Source organism: Nicotiana tomentosiformis, chromosome 2 (genome assembly GCF_000390325.3).
Source record: "Nicotiana tomentosiformis chromosome 2, ASM39032v3, whole genome shotgun sequence".
In the NCBI taxonomy this organism is placed as follows: domain Eukaryota; kingdom Viridiplantae; phylum Streptophyta; class Magnoliopsida; order Solanales; family Solanaceae; genus Nicotiana; species Nicotiana tomentosiformis.
The window spans coordinates 67941138-67962129 of NC_090813.1; the positions used below are offsets into that span (position 1 = coordinate 67941138).

Sequence of the window (20992 nt, forward strand, 5' to 3'; positions counted from 1 at the left end):
TACTCATTAATTGGCTTTAAAAAGTCAATTGTGCTATGATCAATTTTAAGTTATTTGGGCCAGAATAATTAAGAGAAAAAGTTGGTCTTTTTTCACAATTGATTTCATAATTCATGGCCTCACTAATCTCACATCTTAGGAGAATAAATAATATCCGAACCTCGTAGCTTGCTTTAGGCGCGATTAATAATAAATCTTCGTGATTATGGGTACGGTTCCAGTGGCATAATCATGATACATAATTCTAATTTCAAGTGCGCGTTTCACGCGACTTGATCCCAACTTCAAATAATAAAAATTAACATGTTGCGGATCGCGGGTGCGTTTCACGTGGCGCGATTTGCAATATGTACAAAAACAAGCGAGTGCGCGATATCGTAACTTGTTTAAATAAATTCCATAATTGTTTAAAATAATTAAAAGCGGTATAGAAGCATTAACACATAAAGGGTTCTAAAACATGTAATAAATCAGATAATTAGGCCAATTATTAATAGTTGAGCGACCGTGCTAAAACTACGGAATCCGGGAGTGCCTCACATCTTCTCCCGGGTTAACAGAATTCCTTACCGGTCTTCTGGTTTTTGCGGACTTTAAAACATAGTTAAATTTTCTCGATTTGGGATTTAAAATAAACCGGTGACTCAATTATTCCAAGTTGCGACTCTAAACTAAATTAAATAATCCAATTTTGATTAATGTCACTTTAATTGGAAAAACTCCCTATCCCCCAGGAAAAAAAAGGTGCGACAATACCAATATTGGCGCCGTAGTCAGAGCAGTCTTGAGCTTATGAAAGCTCAACTCACACTCGTGTGACCATCTGAATGGAACACCTTTCTGGGTCAGTCTGGTCAATGGGCTTGCTATAGATGAAAACTCTTCCACGAACCAATGATAATAGCCTGCCAAACCTAGGAAAATCCGGATCTCTATAACTGAACTAGGTCTAGGCCAATTCTGAACAACCTCAATCTTCTTAGGATCCACCTTTATGCCTTATGCCGATACAACATACCCCAAAAAGGCAACTGAGTTTAACTAAAACTCGCATTTTGAAAATTTAGCATATAACTGATTATTCTTCAAAGTTTGAAGCACAATCCGAAGATGCTACTCATGCTCCTCTCGACTGCTGGAGTAAATCAAGATATCATCAATGAATACAATCACAAAAGAATCCAAATATGGATTGAACACCCGATTCATCAAATACATAAATGCTGCTGGGGCATTTGTCAACCCAAATGACATCACTAGGAATTTGTAATGCCTATATCGAGTCTGAAAAGCTGTCTTAGGAACATCAGATGCCTTAATCTTCAACTGATGGTAACCAGACCTCAAGTTGATCTTTGAAAACACCTTGGCACCCTGAAACTGATCGAATAAGTCATCAATTCTTGGCAGTGGATACTTGTTCTTGATAGTAGCCTTGTTCAATTGTCGATAATCTATACACATTCGCATTGAACCATCTTTCTTCTTTACAAATAATGCTGGTGCACCCCAGGATGAGACACCGGGTCTAATGAATCCCTGATCAAGCAAGTCTTGTAACTTCTCTTTAAATTATTTCAACTCCGGCGGGGCCATACGGTATGGTGGGATAGAAATGGGCTGAGTTCCCGGAGCTAAATCAATACAGAAGTTAATATTTCTGTCGGGTGGCATCCCCGGCAAATCTGCAGGAAATACTTCTAGAAATTCACAAACAACTGGTACTGAGTCCATAGAAGGAACATTCACACTGGGATCACGAATATAAGCCAAATAGGCTAGACACCCTCTCTCGACCATACGTCGAGCCTTCATATAATAAATAACCCTGCTGGTAGAATGACCAAGAGTTCCTTTACACTCTAACTGAGGTAACCCCGGTATGGCTAGGGTCACCGTCTTGGCGTGATAATCCAATATAGCATGATAAGGTGACAACCAATCCTTACCCAAGATAACATCAAAATCTATCATATCAAGAAGTAGAAGATCCACACTAGTCTCAAGCCTACCAATAGTAATCACACATGAACGATAGACATGGTCTACTACAACAGAGTCTCCCACAGGTGTAGATACACACAGAAGCACTCAGAGAATCACGAGGCACAACCAAATCTGAAGCAAAATAGGAGGACATATAGAAATAAGTAGATCATGGATTAAATAGAACTGAAGCATCTCTATGGAAAACTGGAATAATACATGTGATCACGTTATCGGATGACTCGGCCTCAGGCCTAACTGGAAAAGCATAAAATCGGGGCTGGGCCCTACCACTCTGAACTATGTCTCTGGGATAGCCTCTAACTAGCTGAACTCCACCTCTAACGGTCTGACATCCACCTCTAGTTGCCTGACCCCTACCTCTAGCTGGCTGAGCAGGCGGTGAAGCAACTGGTGCCGGTATGATGGCATGAGAATCCTGCCGAGATTTGTTACTCGACAACCTAGGGCAATACCTCCTTATGTGACCAATGTTCCCATACTTATAACACCCATCCTGATGTCGTGGCTGCTGAAGCTGAAGCTGACCCGAATGGGCCGGATAACCGCTATAGTGACTCTGGAGTAGTGGTGCACTGATAGGAGCTGAATGTGCACTGACAAGGCCTCTTATCCGAGACCTGTCCTCTCTCCTGTGCAAGAACCATCTTGATCCTCCTCGTGACATTAGCAGCCGCCTGAAAGGAAATCTCACTTCCGGTCTCCTTGGCCATCTGAATCCTGATAGGGTGAGTGGGTCCCTCAATAAGCCTCCTCACTCTCTCTCTCCCTTATTAGGTAGTAAAATGAGAGCATGACAGGCTAAATCCACAAAACGAGACTCATACTGAGTAATAATCGTACTTCCATGCTGTAGACTCTCAAATTGCCTGCGGTAATCCTCTCTCAATATGATAGGGAGGAATTTCTCTAGAAATAGCCGTGAAAATTACTCCCAGGTCAATGCAGGCGATCCAACTGGTCTGGTCAATGTATAATCTCTCCACCATATCTTGGTGGAACCCATCATCTAAATACAGCAAAATCGACCCCATTGGTCTCAACTATACCTATGTTCTGCAGCACCTCATGGTAGCGGTCAAGATAATCCTGTGGGTCCTCAGAAGGTGTACCACTGAAGTGAACTGGAAAGAGCTTAGTAAACTTATCCAGTCTCAATAAGGCCTCAGATGACATGGTAGGCCTATCACCGGCCTGTGCCGCAACAACTGGCTGAACTACCCCAACTGGTGGGACTGCTGGAGCCTGATTCTGGGGAGTCATCTGCTCCGGAGCGGGAGTAGTGGGAGTTTGTGCTCCTTCCCCAGCCTGTGAGACGGTTGGTGCCACAGGAAATGTACCATTCTGGGCCACGCCCTCCATAAGACTCACCAAACGGACTAGAGTGTCCTGAAGCACTGGAGTAGCTATGAGTTCTTCCGGGACCTGAACTGATCCAACTAGTTCATTCTAAACTGGAACCTCTTCCTGAAGATCCACCTGAGGTTCTACAACAGGTGTTGCTGCTCGAGCTCTAGACTAAGCTCTACCTCAGCCTCGGCCTCTAGCACCACCTCGGCCTCGACCTCTAACCCTGGCCATAGTTGCCACCGGGGGCTCTGGTCCCTGTCCGTCGGTAGATGTATTACGTGTCCTTGCCATCTGCGAGAGAATAAGAATAGAATGGTTCAATCATCGATGATAGAATAAAATCGCTCGACATGATAAGAAATAAGTGATATTGTTCCTAAACTTCATAGCCTCTGAAAGATAAGTACAGACGTCTTCGTACCGATCCTTCAGACTCTATTAAGTTTGCTCATGACTCGTGAGACCTATGTAACCTAGTGCTCTGATACCAACTATCACGACCCGAAATTCCCAACTTCTGGACCATGATGGCGCCTAACATTTCACTTGCTAGGCAAGCCAACGTTAGAATATAATCAGCCATTTTAATACAATTTTAAATTAATTAATAACAAAGAAAACAAATGCGAAAATGGAATCTGAAATAAAGTGTATAATCCATAATAGACGCGATATCTAAATACCATCCCAGAATTGGAGTCAGAAGTGCACGAACTTCTAGAATAATATAAATAAAGGTCTGAATAAAGTTCGAGCTGTTTAAAATATAATACACATCTGAGATAAGATAGAAGGGGACTTCAGAACTGCGAACGATGTGCAGTTATACCTCAAGTCTCCACTGGTAGTTGCATCTGGGCAAATCTACAGTACGCCGCCAGGACCAACTCCGAAATCTGCACAAGAAGTGCAGAGTGTAGTATCAGTACAACCGATCCCATGTACTGGTAAGTGCAGAGCCTAACCTTGATGAAGTAGTGACGAGGCTAAGGCAAGTCACTTACATTAACCTGTATGCAATAATAATAATAATAATAATAATAATAATAATAATAATAATAATAACAATAATAATAAAAATAAATCAGGTAACTCATTTTAACAGTTGAAGTAAACTCCGCAGTTATAACTAATTATTATTTCAATCAAATTTCGTTACGGCGTGCAACCCGCCCCAATAATATAATTCCTCAATAAATTTCCGTTGCGGCGTACAACCCGCTCCAACAATATAATTCCTCAATAAATTTCTGTTGCGGCGTGCAACCCGCTCCAACAATATAAACTTTAAATAAATCTATTGCGGCGTGCAACCCGATCCCCCAATATAATATAAACTTTAAATAATTCTGTTGCAGTGTGCAACCCGATCCCCCAATATATTTATTTTTATTTCCGTTGCGGCGTGCAAACCGATCCCCCCATATATTTTAACAACTCTTAAATGTAATAAACATACTACAATAAATACCACGTTCAATGAGAAACTATTAAACATCAAGGCATACAATAATTATAATTTATTTATGAAACAAACAATGACAAGTAGCAATTAATTATGAAAATCAGGGAGAAAATAGGCAGTTTAATTATTAATATGCTAAATGTCAAGTAGCAATTAAGACATATAAATCAAATAAGCATGTAACAATTATTGCAGGAATTCAAGAATTAATATTTGACAAGGAATAGGAGAGAAATAATTATTATAATAATTAGTTCATGTCTTAAAATAATTTAAGATGTTTAAATAATTAAGCAAACAATTAAATTGACAAAGTATAGGCACTTGTCACCTTGCCACTTACCTATACATCATTACACATAAAATTCACATAGCAAATAGTTCAAGGGTTCTATTCTCTCAAGTCAAGGTTAACCACGACACTTACCTCGCATCGCAACCAAATTCAAGTTTCTAATACACCCTTTCCTCATGAATTAGGGTTTGAAATCCTCAAATCTAGTCATAAACAATTCAATATATTCAATACAAATCGTAGAAATTAATTCCATATGAATTTACTAATTTTTGTTTCGGATTAAAATCTGAAATTCATCTCAAAAATCAACCGTGGGATTCACGTATTGAATCCCAAAAAAACTCACAAAATCTGAACACTCATTCCGATACGAGTTCAATCATACAAAAATTATCGAATTCCGACACCAGATTGACCTTCAAATCTTAATTTTATATTTTTGGAAGATTTTATAAAAAACTGATTTTTATTCCATAAATCCACGGATTCATGATGTAAATGAGTATGAAATCATAAAATATAATTAATATAGGATGAGGAATACTTACCCCAATATTTTCCCGTAAAAATCGCCCGAAAATCGTCTTGCCCGAGCTCAAAATCGAAAATGGTAGAAAATGGGTCGAAATCCCATTTACAGAACTTAAGTTCTGTTTGTCCAGGTTTTTACCTTATGCGATCGCGGAAATTCCTTCGCGATCGCGTAGCACGTGTTTGCCTAGTTCCATTTTACTCTTCACGATCACGAATCATATTTTGGATGCCCAGATTTTTAACTCTACGTGATTGCGTAAATGGTCATGCGATCGCGGAGAACATTTTCTCAGCCTTACGTGATCGCGCACTGACTTGTGCAATCGCGTAGCACAAATGGCGTGCCCAGCTTCTTCCTTCATTTCTTCTACACGGACGCGATCAACTCTACGCGTTCGCGGTGCACTGGGAGCTAACCTTCCGCGATCGCGTGCCTATCTTCGCGAGCGCGAAGGGTAAAAATACGGCTCACAATTTCCTATTTGCGATCCTGAAGCACTATGCACCAGATGACAGCTGAAGCTCAAAAACTAGATTTTTCCAAAGTTCAAAAGGTCCTTAGGCTATCTGAAACTCACCCGAGCCCTCGGGGCTCTAAACCGTACATGCACATAAGTCCAAAAATATCATACGAACTTGCTCGCACGATCAAAACACCAAAATAATGCCTAAAACTACGAATCTGACACCAAATCAAATGAAATTTTTAAGAAACTTTAGAATTTCTATTTTAACAACCGGACGCCGGAATCACGACAAACCAGCTCCGTTTCCCACCAAATTTGGCAGACAAGTCATAAATATAGTAATGGAGCTATACCATATTATGGAACCAAAATACGAATCCGGTATCAACAAAGTCAAACATTAGTCAAAGCTCTTAAGTCATTAAACCTTTAAACTTAAAAATTTTGACAACATGTGATAACTCGAGCTAGGGACCTCCGAATTAAATTTCAGGTATACGCCCAAATCCCAAATCACGATACGGACCTAATGGAACTATCAAAATACTAATTCGAGTCCGTTTGCTCAAAAAATTAACCAAAGTCAACTCAGTTGAGTTTTAAGGTTCTATTTCTCATTTTAATCAATTTTTCATATAAAAACTTTTCAGACAATTATACGGACTGCGCACGCAAGTCGAAGAATGATGAGTAGTGCTGTTTGAGGTCTCAGAATATAAAAATAATTATTAAATTTAAAGATGACCTTTTGGGTCATCACATGGGGGAACTAGAAAAATATGCTTATATCGTGCATTACTAGCAAATGTTAGATCAAAAGGTATGATAGCTTTGGCAACTACAACCAGTGGTGTAGCAGCAACAATATTATCAGGAGGTCGTACAAGTCACTCTAGATTTGACATACCTCTTCAAACAAATGATACAACTAAGACAAAAATGTCAAAACAGAGTGGTGTTGTTAAGTTAATAAGACAAGCAAAATTAATAATATGGGATGAAGCACCCATGGAAAAGTGTCAAATAATTGAAACAGTTGACAGGAGCTTTCGCGATATAATGGATGTCAATGTACCTTTTGGTGAAAAAGTAATGGTCTTTGGAGGCGATTTCCGACAAGTATTGCCAGTTGTTCCAAAATCTACAAGAGCAGAGACGGTTAACGCAAGTTTAGTGAAATCATATTTGTGGCCTTTAATGAAAAAGATATATTTCACAACTAATATGAGAGCAAGAGCAGATCCAAATTTCAGTAATTTCTTACTTCGTGTTGGTAGCTGGGATGAGCAAACAGTAAAGAAAAACTTAATATGTCTTCCAGAACAAATAGTTATTAAACACAATAGTGATGATAAAGCAGAGGAATGCTTGATAAGAGAAATATTTCCATCACTACATCAAAATGCTAGTTCTGCATAGTTCATAGCAGAAAGAGCTATCTTAGCAAGTAGAAATGAATTTGTAGATAAACTAAATGAAATGTTGATAGCCAAGTTTCCAGCTGAAAGCAAGATATTTATTAGTTTTGACTCTACAGAAAATAATACCAACAACTACTCTCAAGAAGAATACCTCAACACTTTAACACTAAATGGTCTTCCTCCACATAGGTACATCGCCAAACCTATTATGTCACTAAAGTTTCTCTTAAACTCTCTCTCTCTCTCTCTCTCTCTCTCTCTCTCTCTCTCTCTCTCTCTCATATATATATATATATATATATATATATATATATATATGTGTGTGTGTGTGTGTGTGTGTGTGTGTGTGTGTGTGTATACTTTTTAATTTACAAATACCAATAAAATTAAACATATCTATATTCCCCTAAATAGGTTAGTTTTGAAAGAAAATGTGCACATCATGCTACTTAGAAATTTGGACCCTTCAAATGGCTTATGCAATGGTACAAGGATGATCTGGAGAGGATATGACAACAATGTCATACATGCCGAAATTACAACGGGTCAATCAGCTAAGAAACATATTTTTATTCCAAGAATCCAACTTAGTCCACTTGAAAATGAAGGATATCCTTTCAAATTCGTGCGGAAGCAATTCCTAGTACGCTTATGTTGTGCAATGACAATAAATAAAGCACAAGGACAAACAATACCTAATGTTGGATTGTATCTACCATAACATGTTTTCTCACATGGACAACTTTACGTTGCACTTTCAAGAGAGATATCAATATCGACAATAAGAGTGCTGGTTATAACAGAACAACCAAAATTGATGGAAGAAACATACACAAGGAATATCGTCTACAAGGAAGTATTAGGTGAGATACACTTAATTATAAGTTATTAACCTCAAATTCATAAATAGGTATTCAAATCACATGTATGTAATTATACTTTGATTGTTCATCTTTGTAGGTTCGGACGAACAATTTAATTGACTACGATCCTCAATGATCATTCACAAAAAATTATACTATATTCTTTCATGTATACTTATACTTGCTTAAAACTTTATTTTAATAATTTTAATGTTAGTTTGTAATAACGTGTATTAATGAACTCGATACACACATGCAATACACGTGCCGAGAAAATAGTACTAGATTAAAAGTGGAAAGCTCAAAACCAAAAAGTTAAATCACTAAAATACCATTCTAAATATCAAAAACAAAAATTTAAAAAACTTACGCTATAAAAAAACCCACAAAACAATGCTTCATACCCCTTCATTAATAGTCACGACCATTCCATTTACAAAGCCAAATAGAAACAAATAGCTAAAGAAACAAATCGTCACTATCCAAAGCTAAAATACAAATTGTCACTACTCATTCTTTTGATAGATTTCTACAAAATATCCATAAAATCATTCACTATTTTGATAACACTAATATACCGGCAAAAATAACACATAAATATCATATGCTTTAAGATTCATACATATTGTTGAAGAAGCTCCAAATCTATGACTAGCTGCAATGTTGCCTCATTATTTTAGAAGTGCCTGCACTGAATGTTTTTCTTCCACCGGTAAGTATGGATGAACTTATTTCTTTTGTTTTTTTATTTCTTCTTGTCGTGGCTTTCTTATTTCACCTTCGATATATGTTGTGACTTATTAATTTATAGGATTGTTTTTGTGTTGTTTGTGGTTGACAAAACATTCAGGAGCACAATTATTATTTTATACAAAAAATTCAGGAGTAAATTCAGGTTGACTTATTATTTTTTATTATTGACTACTTTTCATGTGTAATAAATTTAAAAACACTTTCATTACTTAGTATATGCTGAAGCATGCGATGTTCATTTTTTCCTTTTCATATGTTGGTTTAGCTTAACATCCATATATTACTATCATAAAAATCAGTTTTGGGTTTCGTTCACTACTAGAAATCCGGTGAAAACCGACCAAAAAAACCGACCAACGTTGGTTGGTAATGGCCAAAAATCGACCAAAACGCGATCATTTACGTGTGGACGGTATTTTTGTGGTCGTAAAGGAATACCGACCAAAGTTGGTCGGAAATTACCGACCAACTTTGGTCGGTCAATTAAATTCAAAAAAAAATAATATGGCAAAAAAAACTGACCAAAGTTGGTCGGTTTTTTCCGACCAAAGTTGGTCGGTATTTTAATTATGTAATAAAAAGATTCACCATCTGAATATCGAACCGGGGTCTGTACTGTGGAAGGATACTATTCTACCACTAGACCATTGGTACATTTTGTTTTAAGACTGTCTTTTATTTGATTTATACTCTTTAATTGTATTTTCGCACGAAAATAACCGACCAAAGTTGGTCGGTTTTATTAAAAAGTAAAATTACCGACCAAAGTTGGTCGGTTTTTTTAAATGACCCGCCGAATTAACCGACCAATTTTGGTCGGTTTTTTTAATATTAATTTTTATTTATATTAATTGAAAAACCAACCAAAGTTGGTCGGTTTCTTGAAACATAAATTTTGCGGGACTCAAAAATAGTTTCTCGCATTTTTGCGCCAAAGAAAACCGACCAAAGTTGGTCGGTTTCGTAAAAAAAAAAATTAAAAAAAATATTTTGAAAAACCGACCAACTTTGGTTGGTTTTTTTACCGACCAACTTTGGTTGGTTTTTTTACCGACCAAAGTTGGTCGGTCGATCTTGGTCGGTTTTTGCCGAATTTCTAGTAGTGATTTCTTTCCTTTATTTATTTTGGAGATTAAAAAAGAGAGAGGAGTATGATCTCTGTGTTGTTTTTTCATACATTTGTTCGCGTGAAGGAAAACACTTGCCATTTTAAACGTGAAAACAAAATAATGGAAAGAAATCTAATGTTATGATTGATAGAAAAGCATTCATAAATATGTTTTATGAAATAAAAATATAAATACAATAGAACTAAAAAATTCATAATAAAATATCTTTAGAAAAATAAACAAGTCCATTATTTTCATAAAATATTTAAAATGTTTCAAAAAATACAAACAATAAATATAGGTTTTTGATGAAGCCAGGTTTTGCTTTTAAAAGGTCTCTATTTAAATGAGAACCGATTGTGTAGAAAAGATAAATAACAAATATAGATTTTTGATGAAACCTGTAGACAATAAATTGGGTCGAGAAAAATAATCGAGACAGAAAAATACTGCAACAATCGTAGTATTTTATTTCAAATATTTGAGTGTACAATCTCTATGAATCATCTGATTCTTCTTTCCAATAGTAAATAAATTCAAGAGCCTTTGAGCTTGATCTTGAATTTTAATTTATTTTAATCCAAGTGCTTGAGGCCTAATCTTGATCTTGACGTATTTTTAATCCAAGGGCTTGCAGCTTGTTCTTGAATCTTCGTCTTGATCTTTTAATCCTTACTCCTTAGAACACTTGAATGCTTGTAGCTTTTAGAGAAATCTGCAGCGTTTGATTCACGAGCTCCCTCTTGCTTCTTGTTATAACTTCTGATCTCTTTTCATGAAGACCCCTATTTATAGTTGTGGGAGGGAAGAGTTATGATAAGAACAAACTCTTTCCGACCAATCAAATTGAAGTGTGACAAAGCCCAATTTGATTGATCAGAACATGTCACTTGCACACGTGGTGCGATTTCATTGGCCATTTAATTTGGCTTGGCATGCCTTATCATTTTGACACGTGGCATGATCTCATTGGCTCTTTTGTTTGACTTGGCGCGCCATGTCATTTGACGCGTGGCGCCAAACTGGGCCTCTAGGAAGATGACAAGTTGGGCTTAATAAAGTGGACTCATCACTTTAGCCCAATTAAATGGGCTAGCCCAATGGATTAAGACTTATTTATTTAATCCATATATATATTAGATTTATATAATTAATTCAATTATATTAGCCCATAATATTTATTTGGACTAATATATTTTAAATTTAAAATATAGTCCAAATTATTTTATAAATTTAATTTTAATAAAATTTATATGCCTACAAATACCCATGCTTCAAAGACTTGTGAGGAGAATGAATTTGCCACACTCCATTCTACTAGGCTTGAAGTACTTAGAGATTACATGTATTTGTATTCTTGAGTGCTCTCTAGGACGTGATCACCAAAGCGCCGAGAATAAAAGTTATCACTTCTCTGTCATAGGATGGTGTCGATGTCTTTCATCTTGTCTGATCAAACAAGATACCCATGTGATTCATGTTTGGACATGCTTCTTCCTTGAATTGAAAAAATGATTGTATTGCAGTTGATGGTTCATAATGACTATGGGAAAGACCATCAGTTTCCACGTAGACCAAAATACATGGAATTTCTTCGCTGCAATAATTGTTTTAATAACTAGAATCTTTGTTTCTATTTAACATGACATCAATTTAACTGCCAGTTCTGTGTAGAGATACCACGTGCCCCTTCTTGATGCACCAAGTTCTTTTCTTGCACCATTTGGATTCTTGGATAGCTGAATTTTGTGGTCTTATATTACCAACGACAATTACTTTCTTTTTGAACTATTTGTCGCCACCTGGAAGTGATGAACACGTAGACTTCCTTACCCTATGCAAAATAGGACTCTATGCCATCTTATACATATCGATATTCTCGTGAGCAACCGCCGTTCATTACCCATTTCGATTAGGAGATTAATTAGTTGTGTTTACCCGAAAAATGAATATAGTTGAATTTATACGCAATTCCAAAGATATGTGGTACAACTTAACACAGAATGTTGGGATAAATAAAAGGATAAATATGAGTTAGAGAAAACGTAATCCAGGCGAATCAATTATGAACAATGAATTTAGAATTTAACAAAATAGAATCAATCTAAGAAACTAGAAAGATCACTCTTCCTTATAGAGGAAATAATACAGTTTTTGATAGTCTAAGTCTCCAGAAAGCTGTCCTCCAAGAAAGATAAAACAAGCCCTTTTATAGTGAAAAGGGTTTGGCTCCAAGTATAATAAAATAAACATTCAGTGGGATACCCATGATAAATCAGCTTTACCATAATTTCTGTCAAGATTCCCTCTAGTTGGCTCCAAGTATAATAAAATAAACATTCAGTGTGAGCTCGATCTTGCTTAGAATCCTCGATTTTGGTTCGAGCTTGAATTCGGCTCGAACTCGTGATCTTGGCTCGAGCCCGATCCTGGTTCGAGCCCTCGGATGGATTCTAGGTCGATGTAGGTTGATTTTTGGATTATCAGCACGATAGATCAACCCGCGCCATGGTTCGATTCTTGTTCGAGTTTGATTATGATATCGATCTCAACACGGACCGGCCTTCCCGGGCTCTAGGTTAGTTCGTTCTCCCCTTCGGGATCTTACTTCGATACACCACTCTTCGAACCGTACCGGAAATACCAAGGCTAAAATCCATTTCGACCGTATATAGATAGTCCCCTCATTTCTCAGAAAGAAATATGGCGAGAAACGATATGATTTTCAACGGCTCGATCGGATTATATCTTGTCGATTCCATCAAGTTCGACCATGACGCACATGATAGCTGTCATGTCAGTTTAGTCTTTCAAGGCATTTAATACATGTCAGGCGGTGGTCAGACAGTGCTGATAACGAACCGCCGTCACTTTGAACCTATAAATAACTCCCACCTTTATCTTTTACCATTTTTGCATCTTCTATCTTCTAAAATTTCTCAATCTCTTCTTTACACTCTCCAGCCTACCAAAAAAGTGTGGATTTCTTTCCGAAAAGACCCCTCAATTCTACCAAATCTCTATCACTTTCTTCTACTCCTTATTTTTAAATTCAAAAAATGGCAAAAACATTACAAACCGTTCCTCAGAAAGAGAAAGCTTCATCTTCACATTGTGCCGCCGATGAGACACCGGCGGAGCCACGGCTAGAGGAGTGTGTCCCCGAGGCGTGCGTCCTTACTTCAGATTTTAAAGTTGATAAAGGTTCATCGGTCCCTGGCTGGTGTGAGCCGGTATCGAGGTACATGTGTTCGATTACTGAGAAGCACCTCGATTTGTTAAAGAAGGACTGCAATTGGGGAACAAAAGAAGTGATAATACCTCCCCCTGACGAAGACATCACTTCTCACGTGAAAGGGTTTTTGAACGTATATACTTACCCTTTCACTTTGGGGCCCCTCGATTCCGTCGTTATCGACTTCTGTCGACAATATCAGGTAACCTTAGGCCAGGTCCATCCTTCTTTATGGCAGATCGTTATTATGATCCGATATTTTGTGAGCAAAATCGAGGGGATGTCGTTCACCCTCGATCATCTTATCCGGCTGTATCGTCCCTGACTTTTTCGGGGAGGGTTAATAAAACTCCAACGTCGGGCTACCAAGGCTTTGTTCTCGAGTATTGACGAGGACAGGGACCAGGGTTGGATGAGCAGGTTCGTTAGAGTAAGGACTTCGGACCTGATCCCGACTGAAAAGATGCCCTTCCCCGAGGAGTGGAATTTGAAACGTAAGTGTGATTTTGCTATTGTTTCTATTTTGTTCTTTCATTTGTTCTCTTATTGATACTCCTCTTTTCGTGATGTAGCGGTTCCCTGGATGCCCGGAGCGGTTCCCGACCTCAAGAATTGGGTACAGGATCTTGTTTTGACTTTCACATACGTCGAACGCTCATGGCGTGATTTGTCTAAGGGTCGGTGGGAGGCCAAAAATCACGGTAAGCTCATTTCTCGGACTCTGACGAGGCATTTCTCGATATTTTTTATAAGGTTTCCCATATGCAGGTTTGGGTAAGGATGCGGTCTTGAGACCTCTGTCTAATGAGGAGGATGTCTCGACCTTCGTTCCAAAGCCGCTGAAGGAGAATAAAAGGAAGAGAGCTTCGTTGCCCGAATATCCAAAAGCGAAGAAGAGGACGGCTCGTAAGCCGAATAAGAATGTTATTCCTTTGACCGTAGAATCCGTTTTGCGCCTAAGGGATGAGGAAGAAGAGGAAGAGGATAATGAGTCCACGCTGGCGGTCCGGACGAAGAGAGCCACTGATGCTTCAATGCCGGCTGGATCGATGATGCCCTATAGGGATCCGTATCTAACTGAAAATATACCGGAGAGAGGTTCTGGTAGAGTCCCCGAACTATCGGATGTCGAAGACGCCTCTCATCGAAATCAACCGACAGAGGTTACAATCGAAGAGCCCTTCGAACCCCTCCAAGCCGAGGGGAATGCTCCAAGCGAGTCACTTGGGGCAGCAGCGGTGATTTTGGACTCGCCTACCTTTCTCGCTTTTTCCACAGGGGTGATTCAGGATGCTCAAGCTCTGGGAGCCCTCGATCTAGGTAGGCCTCACGATGAAGAGGATCCGTTTTGTGACCTGTTTACTGGTATCGAGGATGTTGTCGGTGCCAGTGATGAATCAGATCTTTTTCATGGTTTGCGGCAGGCTTTGAACCAGGTGAGTCTTTTAAAAATCTTTTTGTTGGTATTGCCTTTATGTTCATCTTTAGTTAACTTCGCTTATTGTTCCTTCGTAGGCTGCGGCGGTCCATCGAGAACAATGTTCTCGTTCCCAGAATGAGCTGCAACGATATGCGGCCGACCTGAAACACGCTACCGATGAGAGGAACTCTCTCAAACTTTCCTTAGGGCAGAGAGAGGAGGAAATAAAAGATCTCCGAGCCGAGCTGGCCAAGGCTTATCGAGACCAGAATGATTTGTCTGAGCAGGTAATGTTGCTTTTGAAAGCCTATGGGTTCGATACCAGAAAGGTAGCTAACATTTCGGTCTCATAGCTGCAGCAAAAAATCGAGATAATAGGGAAGCTGTGTGAGGAGGTCGATGTGATAAGGATGGAATCCTTGCGGTGGAAGGAAGGTATGGACCGCTTTGCTGCAGAAAAAGAGACTACTCGAGCCCAGTTATCATCGTCTGAAACCCAACTTCAAAAAATGAAAGAAAAGGGCCTGGTTTAAGCAAGAAAAATTAAGGAGCTCGAGGCTCGGTTGGCCTCAGTGCTCGCCAAGGCCGAATCTGATGCTGAAACAGCAAAGACTTATGCGGATGCGCTCATGGCTGTCTATCGGGCTGATGCTGAAGCTGCCCAAGTTCAGGCAAGAGAGGCAGCCGAATCCGCAAATGGTCGGGCGCATTGGGTAGCCGAACTTGCTAAGTACCGATCCAGGAGAGAAACTCTCGAGGAGATTCATGCTCGCGACTTCGATGTCACAGAGGAGATAAAAAGGGCAAAAGAACTCGAAGCTAATGCTGAAGCTCTGGTTTCCGATGATGATGACGACGACGATGGGAGCAAAAGTGGATCCGAGAACGGGGGGAATCTGATAAAGAAGAGATCGCTCCCGTTTATTTTATTTTTTTTGTAGCCACCTATGTAGATAAATTTTGTGTATAGGAATATATCTATGTATTAAACCACTTAATCAAACTTGAACCTCATGGTCTCTATAACCGAGCGAGCATTTATTCAAACTTGGGGCAATGTAGCCCTTTAGGCTTTTGACGGTCGAGCGAGTGTTTGATTGGGCTTGAATTGATGTAGCCCGTAGGCTATTTGGTCGAATGAGTGTTTGCTCGAACTCGAATTGATGTAGCCCGTAGGCTATTTGATCGAATGATTGTTTGCTCGAACTCGAAATAAAAAATAAAAGATAGACCGTAGGCTTGATCGAATGAATGATTCGAACTCGAATTAATGCAGCCCGTAGGCTATTTGGTCGAGTGAGTGTTTGCTCGAACTTGAAATGAAAAAATAGCTTGTAGGACTGGTCGAGTGAATGATTCGAACTCGAATTGATGCAGCCCGTAGGCTGTTTGGTCGAGTGAGTGTTTGCTCGAACTCGTAATGAAAAATAGCCCGTAGGCATAGTCGAGTGAATGATTCGAACTCGAATTGATGCAGCCTGTAGGCTATTTGGTCGAGTGAGTGTTTGCTCGAACTCGAAATGAAAAATAGCCCATAGGCCTGGTCGAGTGAATGATTCGAACTCGAATTGATGCAGCCTGTAGGCTATTTGGTCGAGTGAGTGCTTGCTCGAATTCTAAATGAAAAATATCCCGTAGGCCTGGTCGAATGAATGATTCAAACTCGAATTGATGCAGCCCGTAAGCTATTTGGTTGAGTGAGTGTTTGCTCGAACTCGAAATGAAAAAATAGCCCGTAGGCTTAATGGTCGCATTATATCTTAATTATTCGCATGTCATTTCACGCCCGGGTTCGGGCCAATTTATACAAGTATGGCTTGCTTCGACCATTTGGCTCTTTACTGTTTTCCTATCGGGACCCTGTTGCTGTGAAATAACTCTCTTACGGGTCCCCGTATATCATTATAAATGTTGCACGACCAGTGGTTGCCTCATTAAATACCTTGCCAAAAAACCCATTTGGGATAAAATCGGTATAAGGAAAAAAGAGTGCAACGCGTGCTTTCTGATGAGAGATCCGTCCCTTGTTCGGACTTCTGCAGGGGTCAGTTTTGAGATATAAATGAATATGGAAAGGTTGTACCTTAACAGTAGTACCGTTTTAGATGTGATACATTCCAGTTGCTTGATAACTATTTGCCATTTATAACGCCGATCCTGTACGACCCCTTTCTGATGTCCTCGAGTACCTGATATGGTCCTTCCTAATTCGGTCCTAGCTTCCCTTCATTCGAATTCCGGGTATTGATGGTAATTTTTCTCAACACTAAGTCCCCAGACTTGAAATGGCGAAGCTTGGTTCTTAGATTATAATACCTTTCGATTCGCTGCTTTTGGGCGGCCATTCGGACGAGGGCAGTTTCTCGCCTTTCGTCCGATAGTTCGAGGCTTGTGTTTGTAGCCTCGTTATTTGATTCTTCCGTCGAGAATCAAAATCTGGCACTGGGTTCACCAACCTCGACTTGTATCAATGCTTCGGATCCATATACTAAGGAGAACGGGGTCGCCCCTGTACTGGATTTTGATGTTGTCCGATATGCCCAAAGGACTTCGGGTAGGATTTCTCTCCATCTCCCTTTAGCATCGTTCAATCTCTTCTTTAAGTTTTGAATGACAGTTTTATTCATTGATTCGGCCTGCCCATTCCCACTGGGTTGGTACAGCGTTTACAATATCCTTCTTATCTTGTGGTCTTCGAGGAATTGTGTTACTTTGCCGCCAATGAATTGTTTTCCATTGTCACATACTATTTCGGCGGGTATTCCGAACCGGCATATGATATGATCCCAAATAAAGTCTATAATTCTTTCTATCTTATTTTCTCGAACGCCTGTGCTTCAACCCATTTAGAAAAATAGTCAATCATAAACAAAATGAATTTGGCTTTACCTGGGGTCGATAGTAGAGGGCCGGCGATATCCATTCCCCATTTCATGAAAGGCCACGGGTATAGGACCGAGTGGAGTTGTTCTCCGGGCTGGTGGATCATTGGTGCAAACCTTTGACATTTATTATATTTACGAACGAATTCCTTCGTATCTTTGCCCATATCGATCCAATAATACCCTGCTCTGATTATTTTTGGGCTATGTGTCGGCTCCAGTGTGATTCCCGCAAGTACCCTCATGCACTTCCCGTAGGACATAATCGACATCCCTCGGACCCAAGCATACCGCCAATGGTCCGTCGAACGTTCTTTGGTACAATGTTCCGTCTGAAGCCAGAGTGAATCGAGCAGCCTTGGTCCGTAGGGTTCTGGAATCTTTAGGGTCCAAAGGGAGTTTTTCGTTTTTCAAATATTCGATATACTTGTTTCTCCAATCCCAGGTTAAGCTTGTAGAATTTATTTCAGCGTGTCCTTCTTCGATTACCAACCTCGAAAGTTGGACTACATTCCCCGAGCACGTATCATCTACCTCGAACGATGACCCCAAATTCGCCAGTGCATCGGCCTCATTATTCTGTTCCCGTGGCACATGTCGTAAAGTCCATTGTTTGAAATGGCGCAAAGTGATAAGCAGTTTATCTAAATATCTCTGCATTCTACCTTCTCGAACTTCGAAAGTTTTGTTTACTTGACTTACCACCAGCAAGGGGTCGCAGTTGGCTTCAATGATTTCTGCTCCCAAATTTCTAGCTAGCTCGAGACCTGCAATCATGGCTTCGTACTCGCCCTCGTTGTTAGTCAACCTGATAGTTTTAATAGATTGTTTAATAATGCCACCCATGGGTGGTTTCAAAACTATGCCCAGCCCGGACCCCTTTACGTTTGAAGCCCCATCCGTAAAAAGGATCCATACAACCGATGATGTACCTGATTTCAACAGTTCCTTTTCGGCTTCGGGTACGAGGGCTGGTGTGAAATCGGCCACGAAGTCTGCTAGGACTTGAGACTTGATGGCCGTGCGGGGTCGATATTCTATATCGTACCCACTGAGTTCATGGGTTTGTGCAAAATATTATGAAGTGGGTAAGTAGACAATACGCATATGGGGTGACATTGGAAGTATGGCCTTAACTTCCTTGAGGCACTTATCAGTGCAAGCACCAACCTTTCTAGGAGCGGATATCTAGTTTTCGCCTCTCCTAAGGTTTGACTTGTATAATAAACTGGGAATTGCGTACCTTGCTCTTCTCGAACTAGGACACCGCTTACGGCGACTTCCGATACTGCCAAGTACGAACAAAGTTTCTCATCGGATTTTGGAGTGTGAAGCAGTGGTGCGCTTGATAGATATCGTTTTAGTCCTTCTAATGATTGTTAGCACTCCGGGGTCCAAGAAAATCGTTCTTCTTTTTAAGTAGAGAAAAAAAATTATGGCTTCGATCGGACGACCTCGATATAAATCGGCTTAGGGCGGCGATCCGACCCATTAGTCTTTGCACGGCCTTCACGCGTTCTATGACGGTGATACCTTCGATGGCCCTGATTTTATCGGGGTTAATCTCTATTCCCCGATGTGATACCATGAAGCCGAGGAACTTGCCCGAACCAACCTAGAAGGCATATTTTTCGGGGTTGAGCTTCATTTTGTATTTCCTCAGAATCTCGAACGTTTCCTGCAAATGAATTAAATGGTCCTCTGCGCGCAGGGATTTGACTAACATGTCATCAATATAAACTCCATTAATTTTCCTATTTGTTCTTCGAACATTTTATTCACTAGGCGTTGGTAAGTGGCCCTTGCGTTTTTTAGCCCGAAGGGCATCACATTATAACAATACGTTCCATATTTGGTGACAAATGAGGTTTTTTCCTAGTCCTCCGGGTTCATCTGTATTTGATTATACCCGGAGTAGGCATCGAGAAAAGTGAGGATCTCGTGGTCGGCTGTGGCATCGATCATGCGATCGATGTTGGGCAACATAAAAGAATCTTTGGGGCATGCTTTGTTCAAATCCTTATAGTCCATGCACATTCTAAGTTTGTCCCCTTTTTAGGGACTACAACTACGTTGGCTAACTATTCGGGATATTTTATCTCCCGAATGGACCCTATTTTGAGAAGTTTGGTTACCTCATCCTTTATGAAGGCGTTCTTTCTATCGGACTGAGGTCTTCTTTTTTGCTTCACCGGTCTGAACCTATGGTCCAAACTTAGCTGATGCGTCGTTATGTCTGGCGGGATCCCTATTATATCTAAATGGGACCAGGCGAAATAATCGATGTTATTGATAAGAAATTGAACGAGTTTCTTCCTGAGTTCGGAGCTCAACCCCGTTCCCAAGTATACCTTTTTCTCGGGCCGGCGCTCGATTAATATGACTTGCTCTAGCTCCTCGATCGTCGATTTTGTGGCATCAGAGTCATCGGGAATTACGAAAGATCGAGGGACCCTTTGGTCCCCTTCCTCTTCAACTTTCTGGTTGTCTGGCTTGGTTGAAGTCGCTGTCTGTGATTGCTATTTGGTGTCCCGTTCTCCTTTCGGGCCCGATCCTTTTATCGGTGAAAGTGAGGACATTGGTTTGGCTTCGTCGACGGCGAACATTTCTTTTGCGGCTGGTTACTCTCTATATACCGTTTTGACATCTCCTGACGCCGGAAATTTGAGGACCTAGTGTAGTGTCGAAGGAACGACTCTCATGTTGTGGATCCATGGCCTTCCGAAAAGGGCGTTATACCTCATATCGCCTTCGATCACGTAAAGCTTTGTTTCCTGGATAGTTCCGGCCACGTTTATTGGTAAGGCTATTTCCCCTTTGGTGGTTTCGCATGCCATATTGAACCCGTTTAGGACCAGAGTTATAGGTACGATCCGATCCTGCAGGCCGAGCTGCTTTACTACCTTCAATCGGATGATATTGGCCGAGCTACCTGGATCGATCAACACACGCTTAATTTTAGTTTTATTTACGAGTATAGATATTACCAGAGCGTCATTGTGAGGTTGGATGACCCCCTCTGCATCTTCATCACCGAAGGACAAAGTCCCCATGGGTGCGTAGTCTTGAGTCCGAGATCGCTTTTCCCTCACCATCGATGCTTTAGTGCGCTTAAGCATCGGTCCTCGGGGGGTATCGGTGCTGCCGATGATCATGTGGATAACGTGCTGTGGTTCTTCTTGCTCGTT

At 40.2% G+C, this 20992-nt stretch overlaps 2 protein-coding genes across 2 annotated transcripts in view; both read left to right on the plus strand.

Annotated features, from left to right (window-relative positions):
* The first annotated feature begins 242 nt into the window (after window positions 1-242).
* The window catches only part of LOC104102828 (olee1-like protein), an 81142-nt gene continuing 60392 nt past the window's right edge, over window positions 243-20992 (plus strand). Inside the window, exon 1 of the mRNA XM_009610665.4 lies at window positions 243-254. The gene's annotated coding sequence lies outside the window, so the exon portion shown is untranslated. The remainder of the gene's footprint in view (window positions 255-20992) is intronic.
* LOC104102829 (uncharacterized) lies at window positions 7061-7540 on the plus strand. The gene has a single exon (XM_009610667.2). It carries the CDS (start codon window positions 7061-7063, stop codon window positions 7538-7540), a length of 480 nt encoding a protein of 159 aa, XP_009608962.2.